Consider the following 17692-nt stretch of genomic DNA (forward strand, 5'->3'; position numbering starts at 1 on the left):
GAGATGAGGGGGTTGACTTATGAGGAAAGGTTGAGTAGGTTGGGCCTCTACTCATTGGAATTCAGAAGAATGAGAGATGATCTTATCGAAACGTATAAGATTATGAGGGGACTTGACAAGGTGGATGCAGAGAGGATGTTTCCACTGATGGGGGAGACTAGAACTAGGGGGCATAATCTTAGAATAAGGGGCCGCCCATTTAAAACAGAGATGAGGAGGAATTTCTTCTCTCAGAGGGTTGCAAATCTGAGGAATTCGCTGACTCAGAGAGCTGTGGAAGCTGGGACATTGAATAAATTTAAGACAGAAATAGATAGCTTTTTTAAACAATAAGAGAATAAGGGGTTATGGGGAGCGGGCAGGGAAGTGAACCTGAGTCCATGATCGGATCAGCCATGATTGTATTAAATGGCGGAGCAGGCTCGAGGGGCTGTATGGCCTACTCCTGCTCCTATTTCTTATGTACTATCTCCTGCACCGTCCTCCTCGCTTCAGGTTTTATAGGATATTATCGATGCGCGTTGTAGACGGCGCCTGGTATTATAATGGGGTCTGTTTTTACCCGTCTGCATTCCTGTTTTTTATCCGCCCACACTCTGTTATCAGCTTCGCACAATATACCCCATTTCCCCTCTTTAGTCCAGTCTCTCCCCAAGGGTTTCACACTTCCTAGATTTGTTACATATGGGGCCAGAGCCCTATTTCCCCCCACCCGTTGATTTCATCAACTGGAGTCTACCCATATCAATTGTCTATTCCTTGGGTCGATTAGTATGTTTAATTCATTCAGAATATCTACTCCTAAAATAGTTCCCTCCGGGTTTTTGCATATCCATAACTGAACTGGTAATAATACTCCTTCTACCTCTGATAGCTGTGTTTCTCTTTTATATGCTCTTATTTGGTTTCCCCCCCACTCCTTGGATAAGTATGGAGTAGTTGGTAAGGGGAGGTTTAAATTAGTTATTGACTCTGACGCCCCTGTATCTACTAACATATCACACTGTCGGCTCCCTAAGCGCGGTGATGTACATGCAGGGGTCCTGTCCCTTTCCGGGGGCTTTTGTCTGTGCCGGGGACTTTATGATCTCAATCAGTTGGTCTCTAGTCATGTTATCCACATTGGATACTTGCTCGTTTGGGGGTAAGCTTCGCTGTCCTCTGGGTCCCTGCCCCTCGCTACTTCCTCCCTTTGCCCAACAATCCCTGGCCTCATGTCCGGGCTTGTCGCAATTGTAACATTATCTTGCTATCTTCCTTGAGGCTCTACAGTCATTACGTCCGTTCCTGGGTTTGTTACAGTCACTTCGGGTTTCCAGACCACCCCCACTGCGCAGCGGCCACCTTTGTTTTCTGTTGGTTGTCTAGTTCGGTTGTCCATCGTACCAGGTCATCGTATGTTTGCATTGAGACCAACCGAGTTTTTAAATGTGGCTTGGTGGACACTGCTCAATCTGTCTTTGTACATCTTTTGAAAAGCAAGATTGTTAAGTTGTGGTATGCCTGAACGGGCCAGAAAACTGATTCATTTTTGTTCTCCATATTCATGCGATGATTCTCCTTTAATTTGTGTGACCCCCATTATTATTCCCCAGTTTACGGGTACTACTCCCATGACCCGTGTAACATCAGCTTTAAACAGATCGTAGCCCATCGCCTGTTGGGCAGCTGTGGGTGCCGCCTCGGTGCACAACGTCCCGTCCCTGAAATTTTGGGCCAGTCGTTGCCACATATCTTCACTCATTTTTGCTCTGACTAATCCTTCCACATCACAATTATGAAAGTTATGACATATTCGCAATTCCCTCAGTTTTTGCCAAAACACCCTGTTACTTTGTCTGGGTTTTAAATCTGGCAGTCTCTGTAGTAGTTTTAATTTGTCACCCAGGGAGAATGACACATACGTAGTTTTGACCTGGTCTGCTATTGCTGGGAGAGTTACTGCCTCTCCCTGGGCCGGGACTGTGGGAGCTCCTGGTATGAACTCTACCTTAATGGGGGCCGCTGGCAGTTATTTCTCATGGGGAGTGGGGGTGGGGGGGTCCGACCCACTCGTGGTCTTGGTTGTATTCAGCTGCCTTTCTGCCTAAGACCCCCCCCCAGTCTATACCGTTGTCTTTTTTGTGTGTCCTGACGGGTGCTGTCGCCATCACACCTACTGTCAGTTTATCGCTATTTCGTCACTTTTCAATCAATAGTCCAGTCCGTCTACTTAATTCATAATACGCACGAGTGACTAAAACAAGGGATTCCTCCTCATTTTTTCTTTTCCGACTCCCACCATTTTCTTTGTTCAGCGGGTGGGTCATCTGGTTTCTAATTTTGTTTAATCATTATTCCAATTAGTTTTCAATTTTTGTCTGCTAGGTACCATGTCAGAGACCCCTCTGGTCCCCACTCGAGTTTCTCACTTCCCATGGCTATTAATTGTCAGCGATACATCCCTTACTTACTCATCATGAGTGAGAGCGTCACTTGCAACCTATATTAATTATCAATCACAACATTACACAGACACACTTCTATATAACTGATCGTAATTGTTCCACCTGGGATCTTCTGCTGACTAGTTGAAGTCTTGGCCAGGGTCAGGGACCTGCTCGATGGCGGAGGAGCGGGCTGGATGGCGCCAGACATGCTGGCGCGGCGCCTAAATTCGGCCGACGTCCGCCGCGCGGCCGATGCCATCGAGTCGCTAAAAACAGCTCTGGGCCCTGACTCCGTTAGGTGTGTCGAGGAGGCTCAAGCACGTGGGGAGATCCCGTCCGAACTGATCCCCGTCAGGACGGAATTCCTCATCGGCGCCAAACCCCGGAACCTCCCTCGGGAGCCGGCGCCTCACAACTTGAACCGCCTCGGGGAAATCCCCTCCGTGCCTTTCAGTTCTGCGTGGAGGGGTTTCCTGTACGGGCTGCTCCTGCACACTCCCAACCTTGCCATCCTCGTCTGCCGTCCGGACACGCCATGGTACAACATCTTACCGTCCGGAGGAGGCGGGGGTCCCCGATGGAGTGCACTCTACGCGGGAGTCGTCCCACTATTTATCGGGGACTTGGCCTGGAGGGTGGTGCATGGAGCAGTCCCGTGCAACAAATTTTTAAGCCGGTTCACGGGCTCCCAGGCCGCCTGCAATCTCTGCGGTCTGGAAGAGTCCGTGTTCCATGTTTTTATGGAGTGTGCGAGGTTGCAGCCCCTGTTCCATTATTTAAAGGGGCTGCTCCTGAAATTCTGGCTGCACTTCAGTCCCACACTCCTGATCTTTGGGCACCCTGTGCGGAGGGGAGCGGGTAGGTCCGAGGCCCTCCTCGTAGGACTGCTCCTGGACATGGCCAAGGGTGCCATCAGCCGGTCCAGGCAGCGGGCGGTCCAGGGGGTTGTTCAGCCCGACTGCCTGCCTCTCTTCCGCACCTACATCCGGGCCAGAGTGTCCTTAGAGATGGAGCACGCGGTGTCCAGTGGTACGCTCGCGGCCTTCCGCGAGAGGTAGGCGCCGGAGGGACTGGAGTGCATCATCACCCCCGGCAACCAAATTTTAATTTGATTTTATGTTTTAAAGTTTAATTTATTTTAAATGCCGGTTTGAGTGTCCCCCTCCCCTTTTATAGGGGGCACTTGGAAAAAATTATGATTTTAGTGCCCAAAAAAAACAAACAAAAAAATCAAATAAAAAAAAATAAAAAAAATACACACAAAAAAGGGCCTCAAAAATGTTTGGAGTGTCCCCCAGATCGGGAGGCACTTGATTTAATGTTTATTTTGTCTCCCCCAAAAAGAGTTGAAGTCTTGGCCAGACCTGCAGATTTGGATCTCTCAGGCAGCTGACACCAGACAGATTTCTGCCCTTGTTCTAACTGTGTGTGGTAATTAAAACGTACTCACACCTTTAACAAGGCTTCCATCGGCCAGTGATCGCTGTCCGCTTGAGATCCTGCTGACTATGCCATTTGTAGTGGAGTATTTAAAATAAACACTCAACACCAGGTCTGGGTTCGAAGATTCAAGTAGTCTTTGTTTTGCACCAGTGGGGAGCCTTCTTGCTGGTTGTCTGTAGCCAGGCCTCTCCAATGATACAAAGTTCCAAGCAACCTTTTATACACTTAATGATGCATGTCAGCCTCGTGCACGCCCCCCCCCACCCCATGCTATTTAATTGGCCCAAAGCCCGCGTGTACAATTGTTGATGAACTAATTCCCTTTCACGTCACACAATCATTCGTCTAAGTCTCATACCAATTTGAGTTTTTCCAACGTGTCACTTTTGACCCCTTGCCCTGTTTAACTGCCCCTCTGGGCCTCCTGTGGTTCAACAGTTTGGCTCTTTATAATTGTCCTCAGATTACACAGCTTGTAACAATTAATCATTCTGACATGTTATTTCCCTTTAAACACCTTTATTAAGTTGACTACTACAAAAGCCTATTTCGGCCCGTTTTAGTTCCGAGACCCATTCTTAACCCTTTAATTATAACAGGGCTCGAAAGCCCCACTTCAAGAGACAAAAATGGGCAGCGGTTATCTGAAATTGTTGAACTCGATGTTGAGTCGAGAAGGCTGTAAAGTGCCTAAACGAAAGATGAGGTGCTGTTTCTCGAGCTTGCGTTGAGCTTCTTTGGACTCCTAGACTAGTTTGGATCTGGGAGAAATTTTCCAGATTTCACCCCACCTTCCCCCCCCTCCCCCCCTCCCCCCCAAATTGGCTGGAGTTTTTCTTTTTTTAATGGTGCTCCAGATTACGTGGCTTTCAGTGGGGTGGGAAGTGTATATATAGTGATGTACAGGGCATCGCAGTTGTGCGGGACAAGCTGGGTGGGTCTTTCCCTGTCTATCATTGTTCGTATGTGAAAGGTGCTACATAAATACAAGTTCTTTATTTATATGCCACCAAAAATTTACGCTTTTGATTTGAACTCTACAAGATCCGCTATCAATCTTAAGTTGAAGTTTTTTCCTCCGCTCTGTTAAAGTGCTTTGAGACTTTCTGTAAGCGAGGAGCGCTATGGAAGTCTACATTGTTGTTTAGCTGGAACGCGTGTAAGAAAGAATTGTCGTTGTTTGGGGAAGATTAAAAATGCCTCTAGGGGTGTCACAGTGACGTTTTTGTTTCTGTGTTGTGAACAATGTCATCGTAGTGTATCTGTTTATTATGACCACATGGGAAAAGCTTTCCAACACAACTTCCACGCGCTACTGCACCCCTTTAAGTGTGAAAAGAACACCTATCCGAGTCGGCTGCCATACTTGTTGTAAGTGGGGATACGGAGGCTCGATTCCCCCTTTCTTTTTCACTTATGATTATAGAGGCGGAAGGGGGAGGGCAACAGAGCTTTGTTGTGCTCTCTTGCTCCAGCGCGCGCGCCTTTTAAAGTCGGCAGATACAAATAATAATCATAATAATAAGCAAAGCACGCTGGGTGCAGCGGTGCCTTCCCTTTAAGGAGTTTCGACGGAAGTAGCGGCGAGTGCAAGCTGATAGGGTGTTGCGAGGCAGAGGTTGTGGAGCAGCAGAGCAGCAGCCCGGCTTCAGAGGGACTCGGGAGTCGGGAGGTGGAACGAGGGCCGGAACGCGAGCACCAGGTGCGCGCTAGAACGCCAAGTCCCACTGCGTTCCATTCCGAGCCGCAGCGTCAGCCGGCTCCTTGGACACACGACACTAACATTAACATTACATTGTGCTTCAGTTTATTGCCCCCCTCCTCCTCTCAAACCAATGGAACCTATCACAAAGTGGACGCCGAAACAAGTGGTGGAGTGGATTAAAGGTAAGAACTTTCAGCTGTTTGCAGCGGCTGCTCGTGACAGTCGGAAGCAACATTGCTTTTCCAACATAAACGAGCAGTGCTCGTGTAGTGTTGGCAACAGCTGATTATTCGGGCTTTTGTTGTTGCTGCTGTGTATCAACTGCTCTGGGGTTGTCGTTTTACTAGTTTGTGTTTTGGCTTCACATACTTTGGGATGTGAAGTCGCTTCATTTTAATTTTGGCTTTCAATCAGTTTCCCATCCTAGGGCTGTATAATTTTGCTGCTATTTTTGTCACACAACCGAACGTATGTTTAGTTCCCCTTCCCCCCCCCCCCCCCCCCAACATAAACTTGTCCGCGTTTACTTATTTTACTGGGAAAGCGTCTGAATGCGCGCGAGCAGACCTGCTCTCTGTGTTTTATTTATCTGGCTTTGTATTTGACGGGTGTTTTACCGATGACTCGCTTCGGATTCGCGTTTACTGCCTCTGTGATTACTTGCTGCGAGTTTACATCCACTCGAGAATGTTGCCGGGTTCCGCGGGCAGCCGCTGGTCCCCTTGAATAGTTTTTAAACAAATCTTTCTGAAAAAAAACTGAAACCGTACACTGTCGTCGTTGTTTATTTGCTTAAACATCATGGAATATCTGCTCGAACTTTTCTAGACAGTCGATTCAACTTCGGGTTTAAAAACTCCGACTTTTCTTGCAACTCCTATTTTTAAGAACTTAAGCTCGCCAATAAAATCGCAAGCCAACAAGTTAGACACCGTATCTGTTCGGCGCGGTCCAACGCAGCTTGAGGTGAAATAGAATCTGTAAACGTTTAGATGTTGGATATCATTCAGTGGCTTCACTTATTTTATCCCGAGTCCTACAGGCGGGGAAGGAGCCGGAGCCAGGCTCGGTCCCTGTGCTGGTATGCGGGTGGAGAGGAAGGGGCCAGTCCCCATTAATGTCCGTGCAGAGAGGAAGGAATCAGGTGGCTCCTGCCGGAAAATACATGTGTGTGTGGGCGCCCTGGGAGGATGGGGGCAGGCTTGTTAAAATGGTCTCACAGCTGATACTTGGTGCTCAGCCTTTCACCTCGTGATCAATGGCCAGTTAGGTGAGATGAAGGACTCTCTGGATTCTAAATCACCGGCTTCATTCCAGTTTTGGCTGAGGGAAGAATACTGTCCGAGATGCTCGCTAACAACTGGAGCACATGAAGACAGTTAAGAAAAAATGGCACTAGGCTAGATGACTTGCTTGCGTGCTGATCTCTGGCACCATGACATCTGAAAGCACAATACAAACCTCCAGCACCTGTCTTAACTTTAGATTGTCGTTGTCCAAAAAAAAAACATGTTAATAGTGCCTTTGTGAATTAAATTGTATAGTTGCAGCTGTTCTTCTTTCCCTTCTTGCTTTGATATCCATTTGCCATAAAATGCCATTATGTACTAATGCTTGTGCCAATGGAATCCCTTCAACGAATGAAAATGTTTCCACAGAAAATATCAGCTTATCCATCACTTGTCATTTGGAACTTTGACCTGCCTGGGTAAACTCATTGTGCCTGCACATTATCATAGGCAGTCCCTCGGGATCAAGGAAGACTTGCTTCCACCTAGTTCTTAGGTGGCTGTACAGTCCAATACGAGAACCACAGTTTCTGTCACAGATGGGACAGATAATCGTTGAGGGAAAGGATGGGCAGGGAGCCTGGTTTGCCGCACGCTCCTTCCACTGCCTGCGCTTGATTTTTGCATGCTCTCGGTGACGATACTCAAGCTCAGAGCCCTCCTGAATGCACTTCCTCCACTTGGGGCGGTCTATGGCCAAGGACTCCCAGGTGTCGGTGGAGATGTTGCACTTTATCCGAGAGACTTTGAGGGTGTCCTTGTAACGTTTCCTCTGCCTGCCTTTGGCTTGTTTGGCATGGACGAGTTCCGAGTAGAGCGCTTGCTTTGAGAGTCTCATGTCTGGCATATGAACTGTGTGGCCTGCCCAGCGGAGCTGATCAAGTGTGGTCAGTGCTTCAATGCTGGGGATGTTGGCCTGGATGAGGACGCTAATGTTTGTGCGTCTGTCCTTATACCAACCCTCCTCCATTGGCTATTCAGTTTAAAAAGAAAGTAAATTAAACACTCCAGATCTTTCTTTGTAAAATATTTAAACTGTTTGGATGTTAGTGAAACATACTCAGATTTTTCTAGCAGCCAAAATGAAGATATATATCTGAATCTACAGTACCCACTGATGATTATGCACCATTGATAGTTTCCAAGCAGACCTTATTATCTATTTGTACAAATCTAGACTCAATCTTATGGGTGTAATCTTTTTAAAGAAACCTGAAGGAGCAAGTCTTCCATGCACACTTTGTATTTCACCCCTATTTTTGGCTCCTTTTCTTATGCTTAATAGCAGTGCTGTATGAATGTATTGCTAGACAAAAGCAGTTTTCGACTTGTCTAATTTTGGAATTTTAAAAGAAATTCCATTTTGATATGTGTATAATATCTGTATTTGGGTGAATTGACATTTTCATTATCCATTGTTAATCTGATTAATTTGGTGATATTGATGAAAGGGTGAGAAAAGGGTATATTGGGTCAGCCCCATGAATAATTCTTTCTGCTGAAAATTTTGTGCCAGATATTTTTTGATGAAGTCACTTCAACTTGGGGAAAGTTGCAACTAATTTTAAATTTCAGCAATTGGTGATTTATCTAATCTTTTTTTGTTCATGGGATATGGATGTTGCTGGCAAGACCAGCATTTATTGCTCATCCCTAATTGCCCTTGCTGCTGCAGTCCGTGTGGTGAAGGTACTCCCATAGTGCTGTTAGGGAGCGAGTTCCAGGAGACCCAGCGACCGTGAAGGAACGGCGGTCTGTTTCTAAGTCAGGATGGTGTGTGACTTGGAGGGGAAGTTGGAGATGGTGTTCCTATGTGCCTGCTGCCCTTGTCTTTTTCTAGGTGGTAGAGATCGTGGGTTTGGGAGGTTTTGAAAAGATGGCTCAAAAACAAATCATCATCATTTTAAATGGAGAAAAATTGCCAAGTGCTGCAGTACAGAGGAACCTTGGGGTCTTTGCGCATGAAACACAAAGTTAGTATGCAGATACAGCAAGTAATCAGGAAGGCAAATGGAATGTTGGCCTTTATTGCAAGGGGGATAGAGTATAAAAGCAGGGAAGTTATGCTACAATTGTACAGGGTATTAGTGAGGCCACACCTAGAGTACTGCGTACAGTTTTGGTCTCCGTATTTTAGAAAGGATATACTTGCATTGGAGGCTGTTCAGAGAAGGTTCACTAGGTTGATTCCGGAGATGAGGGGGTTGACTTATGAAGGTAGGTTGGACCTATACTCATTGGAGTTCAGAAGAATGAGAGGTGATCTTATCGAAACATATAAGATAATGAGGGGTTTCGACAAGGTGGATGCAGAGAGGATATTTCCACTCGTAGGGGAAACTAAAACTAGGGGACATAGTCTCAGAATAAGCCTCAGAAAAATCTCATTTTAAAACTGAGATGAGGAAGAATTTCTTTTCGAAGAGGGTTGTAAATCTGTGGAATTCTCTGCCCCAGAGAGCTGTGAAGGCTGTGTCATTGAATATATTTAAGATGGAGATAGACAGATTTTCGAGCGATAAGGGAGTAAAGGGTTATGGGGAGCGAGCAGGAAAGTGGAGCTGAGTCCATGATCAGATCAGCCATGATCTTAAATGGCCGCCTCCTGCTCCTATTTCTTATGTCCTTATGTTCTTATAATCTTTTCCTAGTGATGAGATCCAGAATTTGTGAAACTGGATTCAGGCCAGAATTCTGGGGCATGTAATGTGAAAAGACCAGGTTGTTGACACTAACTAAGAATTGCCAAAGACTGCAATAAATGGCGACCTATTTAAACCTTTAATTTTAGGATGAATTCTCATGCTCATGGTGATAGATCTCAGTGTTGGGCAGTGGGATACCTTTAATGGTTTAATCACCTTATGTCAGTATCCATCTGCAGCGTGAAAATCTGATTTTAGTAATTTCTCAGTCTGATACCTCCGGGCACACCACTAGTGCACCAAAGTGAAATTTTCTACTTGCCACGTTAGCCACTCCTATGGCTTCTGAGTTTCTGATTGAAATTATCAACACAGTGCCAAATTAGGGGAAGTTTTGTGCAGTGGAACTATGCCTAAGCAACACAGCTTTATGCCTGGATTTAGAAACATAGAAACATAGAAAATAGGTGCAGGAGTAGGCCATTCGGCCCTTCTAGTCTGCACCGCCATTCAATGAGTTCATGGCTGAACATGCAACTTCAGTACCCCATTCCTGCTTTCTCGCCATACCTCTTGATCCCCCTAGTAGTAAGGACTACATCTAACTCCTTTTTGAATATATGTAGTGAATTGGCCTCAACAACTTTCTGTGGTAGAGAATTCCACAGGTTCACCACTCTCTGGGTGAAGAAGTTTCTCCTTGTCTCGGTCCTAAATGGCTTACCCCTTATCCTTAGACTGTGACCCCTGGTTCTGGACTTCCCCAACATTGGGAACATTCTTCCTGCATCTAACCTGTCTAACCCCGTCAGAATTTTAAACGTTTCTATGAGGTCCCCTCTCATTCTTCTGAACTCCAGTGAATACAAGCCCAGTTGATCCAGTCTTTCTTGATAGGTCAGTCCCACCATCCCGGGAATCAGTCTGGTGAACCTTCGCTGCACTCCCTCAATAGCAAGAATGTCCTTCCTCAAGTTAGGAGACCAAAATTGTACACAATACTCCAGGTGTGACCTCACCAAGGCCCTGTACAACTGTAGCAACATCTCCCTGCCCCTGTACTCAAATCCCCTCGCTATGAAGGCCAACATGCCATTTGCTTTCTTAACCGCCTGCTGTACCTGCATGCCAACCTTCAATGACTGATGTACCATGACACCCAGGTCTCGTTGCACCTCCCTTTTTTCTAATCTGTCACCATTCAGATAATAGTCTGTCTCTCTGTTTTTACCACCAAAGTGGATAACCTCACATTTATCCACATTATACTTCATCTGCCATGCATTTGCCCACACACCTAACCTATCCAAGTCGCTCTGCAGCCTCATAGCATCCTGCTCGCAGCTCACACTGCCACCCAACTTAGTGTCATCCGCAAATTTGGAGATACTACATTTAATCCCCTTGTCTAAATCATTAATGTACAGTGTAAACAGCTGGGGTCCCAGCACAGAACCTTGCGGTACCCCACTAGTCACCGCCTGCCATTCTGAAAAGTCCCCATTTACTCCTACTCTTTGCTTCCTGTCTGACAACCAGTTCTCAATCCATGTCAGCACACTACCCCCAATCCCATGTGCTTTAACTTTGCACATCAATCTCTTGTGTGGGATCTTGTCGAAAGCCTTCTGAAAGTCCAAATATACCACATCAACTGGTTCTCCCTTGTCCACTCTACTGGAAACATCCTCAAAAAATTCCAGAAGATTTGTCAAGCATGATTTCCCTTTCACAAATCCATGCTGACTTGGACCCATCATGTCACCTCTTTCCAAATGCGCTGCTATGACATCCTTAATAATTGATTCCATCGTCTTACCCACTACCGATGTCAGGCTGACCGGTCTATAATTCCCTGTTTTTTCTCTCCCTCCTTTTTTTAAAAAAGTGGTGTTACATTGGCTACCCTCCACTTGATAGGAACTGATCCAGAGTCAATGGAATGTTGGAAAATGACTGTCAATGCATCCGCTATTTCCAAGGCCACCTCCTTAAGTACTCTGGGATGCAGTCCATCAGGCTCTGGGGATTTATCGGCCTTCAATCCCATTAACTTCCCGACTAATAAGGATTTCCCTCAGTTCCTCCTCCTTACTAGACCCTCTGACCCCTTTTATATCTGGAAGGTTGTTAGTGTCCTCCTTAATGAATACTGAACCAAAGTACTTGTTCAGTTGGTCCGCCATTTCTTTGTTCTCCGTTATGACTTCCCCTGATTCTGACTGCAGGGGACCTACGTTTGTCTTTACTAACCTTTTTCTCTTTACATATCTATAGAAACTTTTTGCAATCTGTCTTAATGTTCCCTGCAAGCTTCTTCTCATACTCCATTTTCCCTGCCCTAATCAAACCCTTTGTCCTCCTCTGCTGAGCTCTAAATTTCTCCCATTCTCCGGGTTCGCTGCTATTTCTGGCCAATTTGTATGCCACTTCCTTGGCTTTAATACTATCCCTGATTTCCCTTGATAGCCACGGTTTGAATGAAACGGCAGTGCCCATCCCAGTCCAGTTCCCATATGATGGTTTTTGAAGTCTTTGCCAGTTAACTGTGTGACATCTATAGGCAAACTCCTAAATTTGAACTGGAATTTCAAAAGCTTGGACCTGGATTGAGAATCTACTAAAGTAATACTGAATTTACTTTGCAGAGCTGCTGGCAGTTGACAGTTTTGCAAGGTAAATGAGGTGCTGCTGTTTCCACCATAGGCATCTTGACCCACCTAAGATATATCTCAAGTGGTGATGCAGAAGTGTAAACATATGCCACCAATGGTGCTGCCTCTAATTTTTAGTTTCTGGCTGTAGGTAGCCTCTCGATGCAAGCTGCCAATGTGGCTCCCATCATTTCTTCTTGAAGTGATATAAATGCACCATTATACTCCTTCCAGAAACTCTGGGTGCTATAAATATTACATTTGTAACTTGTTGCAAATATTACATTTGTAGTTGATGAATAAAACACAGAAGTAACGACCATTAATATTGTACTCCTTATTAAAAGTAAACCATCTTTAATTCATGTGTATCTTACTCCAATTTAAAAAAAAATGTGGGTGATGCTTGAAGTTGGTTTTAAGCGGAAAAGATGGTGATAGAGACAACTCTCTGTTAAACTTAATCATTGAACTAGGGTAGTGTCTGGTGGAGGTCAGCATCTGCAAGTGAGGCTGGTGGCTCAGTCTTTAATGCAAGAATGTGTGTTTTGTCACTATATAATTGCAATATATGTGAGTTTTCAGTTGATAATGCTAATTTCTAAAATTTTGAACATTCCACGTGTCTTATTGTGGCCTCAAGTTATTATCTTAGCAGCTGCATTTTATTTTTAAATCAAATTTGATTAGTGATCTCTCCTTTTGCTGAAAATAAGCATGCTGCGAACTGCTTGAACATCCAACTGTGCATCTATCAATGATAAATTGCCATCATGTTTATTTCCTGAACCGCATAATTGATTTTCTGTGATGTTTTACTTTTTGAAAAGAAACAGAACTGTCTGAGAACTTCTTACCTGGAAAAAGTGAGATATCTTTAATTGACCTGAGGTTTTAAAATTATATATATTGCTTTTCATTTTGTGTTGTCATTTTTTTAATGGACTCATTTCAAATGATCATATTTAGTGGTCAGTATTTAGTCTGATTGCACACCGCAGTTTACAAACTATCTTCAGTACCCTGTCTGGAAACCCTTTTGAAGAAATGCAGCTTTTACCAAAATTTGAACTCTGATCGCTGAATTCAAGTCCAGAGTGCTCACCATTACACCATTTAACCAATCTCTGCTCTAAAAGGCTGCAGATGCTGCGTTAATTGAAATTTTTAAGACTAACAGATTTTTATAAGGTAAGAATAGCAAGGGATATGGAATTGAGTTGCAGATCAGCCATTATCTAATGTAATGGCTGAACAGATCGAGGTGGAATGGCTATCTCCTGTTTCGATGCCTGAGTCTTAACAGAGAGCTTGTATAATCACAAGCTGTTTGTGCATTACCAAATTTAAGTTGGTGCATGTGCCAAACAGGTAACTTTTCTACCTGTTGATGTATCGACTAATGCACATATGTCCCAGATTTTGGAATGGGAGAAGAAATCCAGATCTCGTTTGCCCTACCTAGAACTTTGAAAAGCATGACTCCATTAAGTCTGTCGTTTTAAAGACCTTGATCTTCAGTTCAGTGCTGCAGACAAGAGCTGGCGAGATCAAAATTGGCTGTGTGGAAACCATGTGAAGGTAAGTTATGAGGAAAGACTAATTGAAAATTGGGCTGCTTGTTCTCAGGAAAACAGGAGATTTTGAGCTGACCTAACTGAAGTTTAAAGTTGTTTTCATATCGGTCTCCGAGGAATACTTACGCAGATGGCTCTCAGTGCATGGAGCTGTCATCGTGCAGCTGACAGCAACCTAAAGTAAATTTGCCAGATTCGCTGAGACCAGCTGTTGTGAAGTCGTGCGTTGGGATCTGGTGCCACAGGTGTCTCTAATGCCACTTTAAAATTAATTCTGGGGATCTGGGTGTTGTTGGCAAGGCCAGCATTTATTGCTTATCCCCAGTTGCCTTTGAGAAGGTCTTCAAGAGCTGCTGCAGTCCATGTTGTGCTTATTTTTTTTGTTGCAGCGTTTAGCTATAACTGAGTGGCTTATTGGTGTGGGACTGACCGAGGTAAGGGCTACAGGTTTCTTTTCCCTAAAGGAAATTACTTGAACCAATTTGGTTTTTACAATAATCTGATTGCTTCACGGTCAATTTTACTGATGCCGGCTTTTTATTCCAGATTTATTTAGTGGTTTTTATTTTTAAACTGAATTCAAATTCACAAACTGCCATGGTGGAATTTGAACTCCTGTTTTTTGGATTTTTAGTCCCGGCCTCTGGATTACTAGTCCCACTATCATACCCACTATGCGTCAATAACACTGTGAAAGGAGCTTGTGATTATGAAGGGAATTTACTAAGCACAGGCCAATAATTCCAATACCTGGGTGCAAGGTTTCAAAATAAATTAGGATGTTCAAAGGTGTTATGTCCTTGGATGCTCTAATAATGATTCTACTAATAATGAGGCAATGTGTTGTATTTGAACTGTAGTGACCTTAGTCCTTTTATTTGTTAACTCCAGAGTGAGGATCTCACCTGGTGGCCTGCCTTTTTTATACTAGGCCAGGCACACCTGTACAGGTAACCTACAAGTCTCCCACTGCTGTGCCCTTTGGTGGCACATCTTGTGACAGTACCAACAGTAGCCATGTAGGATACATGACAGAAGGGAAGTGCAACTTTTTCCATCCGAAGGGCAATGACTTCTAGAGCAGGTTTTTGGGAAGGCTATTGAAGCAGATGGTATAATTGAGTTCAGGAGACAAGTGGATGTATTTTTAGAGACTGGGCTGGTTTGGCCTAAGTCTTTTAATGGAAATGCTCATGTTCCTTTTGACTGAAGAAAAACACTCTCTTCACCCTCTTCAGTGTGTCAGTCTCCAGAACTGAACACAGCACTCCAAATATGATCTGACCAATACATGGTAAAGCTTTTCATAACCTACAAGAACTGTCCCATTAGTCGTTTTTAACGTGTAATGTGCTCGTGTTGCCAGCTTCTGATGTGAGTCTTGTTGTCATCATCATCAACATAGGCAGTCCCTCAAAATCAAGGAAGACTTGCTTCCACTCCAAAAGTGAGTTCTCAGGTGACTGAACAGTCCAATATGGGAATTACTGTCTCTCTCAGGTGGGACAGGCAGTCGTTGAAGGAAAGGGTGGGCGGGGAGTCTGGTTTGCCGCACGCTCCTTCCGCTGCCTGCGCTTGTTTTCTGCATGCTCTCGGTGACGAGACTCGAGGTGCTCAGTGTCCTCCTGAATGCTGTTCCTCCACTTAGGGTGGTCTTTGGTCAGGGACTCCCAGGTGTCAATGGGGATGTTGCATTTTATCAAGGAGGCTTTGAGGGTGTCCTTGAAACGTTTCCTCTGCCCACCGGGGGGTTTGTTTGCCATGTAGGAGTTCCAAGTAGAGCATTTGGTTTGGAAGTCTCGTGTCAGGCATGCGAACAATGGCTCGTCCAATGGAGCTGGTCAAGTATGGTCAGTGCTTTGATGCTTGGAATGTTGGCCTGATCGAGAACACTGCGTCTGTCCTCCAATGAGATTTGCAGGATCTTGCTAAGGCCATCGCTGGTAGTATTTCTCCAGTGATTTGAGGTGTCTACTGTATCTGGCAATGATATAAACTTGCTTGGCCTGCTAAGGTCAGCTGCTAGCAACACCCAGTAAAAGGATCATCTTGTTTGCTGGCCTTTGTGAATGTGGCGGATTCACCTTTGCCACTGACTACAAAATCAAACGTTGGGAAGTGACAGCATAAAAGCTGCTGCTGTCTAGAAACTAAGTCTACCCTTACTCTTGGGTTCCTCTCTGTGATACAGTTCTAATTGGTGTATAATTATGATGCATTTTTTGTCCAGTATCGAATACTATACACTTTAAAAAATGTTTTACTTTGCATTACCAATCCAAATCCATTGTGCTTAAGTTTGTATTCTACAGTTTAGAAAAGTGACTTCCTCCTTGGGTTCTTTGTCAGTTCCACTCCAGTTAAGGACCTAGGAACCTCATTTTTTGGAACTGGACAAATTCATGAGCTGGACCACCTTTCAACAATGAACCCCACTTGCCTGTTTTCTTGTCCTATCCCTCAATCCCTTTCTCCAAAATAATCCAACTGCCTTTTAAACATATTTATACTGACCAGCTCAATGTTCTTTCCTGGTAAATGTGGTTTCCATATTTCCACAAGCCTTTTGTTCTTTTGATAATGAAGCTCTGCCTAGTTTCCCTAAGTTGACTGGCCGGTGCATGGAAAAATCCTTGGTTTGTTTGTCCTCATCTCCATCACAATGAGAACATTCCTGTCCCCTCCTTTTAGTGTTTTTTTTTCCTTACTTAGTTGCATAGTTGTAACTGGAAACCTCATGGGAGCACAAACCACGATCTACACTTTGGACCATCAATATGTACTATCGCAGCATACCATGAAAACATCATCGGATCATTTTCAGAATGCAGTGGAGAGCAGTCAGTATTAGATGAGAATTATTTTTGTTCAATCACTGTATTGTATATGTTTAGTTGGAAATTATATGTCAGCTGTAACTGTTGAATGGAAGGAAAATCTAGATACAACTCTCATACTTGAAACCACAAAATCCTTTTCTAATTACATATTAATGTGTATTTTAGGGAAATTTTGATAAGATAAGTGCTTTGTAACAGCCATACAGACCCTGAAGTGTCAGATCAATCACAGCCTCATCTGAGTTAACTGGTCTTGGCTGAGTCACTTGGCGAGCTACACTTGGTTTCGCAGTTCTGGGCTGCAGGCTGCAGGAGAGGAGATGAGCCAATGTCTGCTCCTCGTGATCGCAATCACTAACCAGTGCTGAAAGTATGTGTGTCTTGGATGAGGGTAGAATTGGATTTGGTTTTCATGCTCTGTCAGATAGCCTGCCAATATTAACTGTCCAGGTTTGCACATAAAGAATGGCCTGTCTGGTAAGGTACTGGATTCTGTTTGATGTCCATAGAATCATATTACATAGGGTATACAGCACGGAAACAGGCCATCTGGCTCAACTGGTCCATGTTGGCGCTTTTGCTCCAGTTCAGCCTTCTCCTGTCTTTTCCCCATCTAAATCTATTAGCATAACCCTCTATTCCCTTCTCCCTCATGCTTATCTAACAGCCCCTTAAATGCATCTATACTATTCGCTTCAGCCACTCCCTGTGGTAGCGAGTTCCACATTCTCACCACTCTCTGGGTAAAGAAGTTTCTTCTGGATTCCCTATTTGATATTTTGGTGACTATCACAATGTGAGTCAGGAAGATAAATGGGGAGGGGGATAAAAATTCTGTATAATGGAACTTGGATGATCCACTATAATGGAGGAAGTCACATGGATAACAAAAATTGGTAGATTATCAAGCATTCACTAGTTAATCTGCATCTCCCTGCTTCCCCACCTCTGTCCTCTCCAGCACCACTCTCCTTCAATAGTCCTGTTGGTGAGATCGTGCAACTTTCCAGCACACCCACTTGCAATTTGAGCTGTCGCAGATTGGACCAAGGTGGCTAATACTACCTCTTGCCCAACCATCACTTCTCCTCCCCCAAGCTGTACACCCGC

General features: G+C 44.6%; 1 protein-coding gene across 2 annotated transcripts in view; it reads left to right on the forward strand.

Moving 5' to 3' along the window:
- Positions 1-5464: 5464 nt before the first annotated feature.
- The window catches only part of LOC139273163 (connector enhancer of kinase suppressor of ras 3-like), a 468583-nt gene continuing 456355 nt past the window's right edge, over positions 5465-17692 (forward strand). The window contains exon 1 of one of the 2 annotated variants that reach the window (XM_070889671.1): positions 5465-5759. In XM_070889671.1, coding sequence (XP_070745772.1) covers positions 5708-5759 — 52 coding nt within the window. In that variant the 5' untranslated portion in view covers positions 5465-5707. The remainder of the gene's footprint in view (positions 5760-17692) is intronic. The other variant, XM_070889670.1, reaches the window with a different exon arrangement.

This window comes from Pristiophorus japonicus, chromosome 9 (genome assembly GCF_044704955.1).
Source record: "Pristiophorus japonicus isolate sPriJap1 chromosome 9, sPriJap1.hap1, whole genome shotgun sequence".
NCBI lineage: Eukaryota > Metazoa > Chordata > Chondrichthyes > Pristiophoridae > Pristiophorus > Pristiophorus japonicus.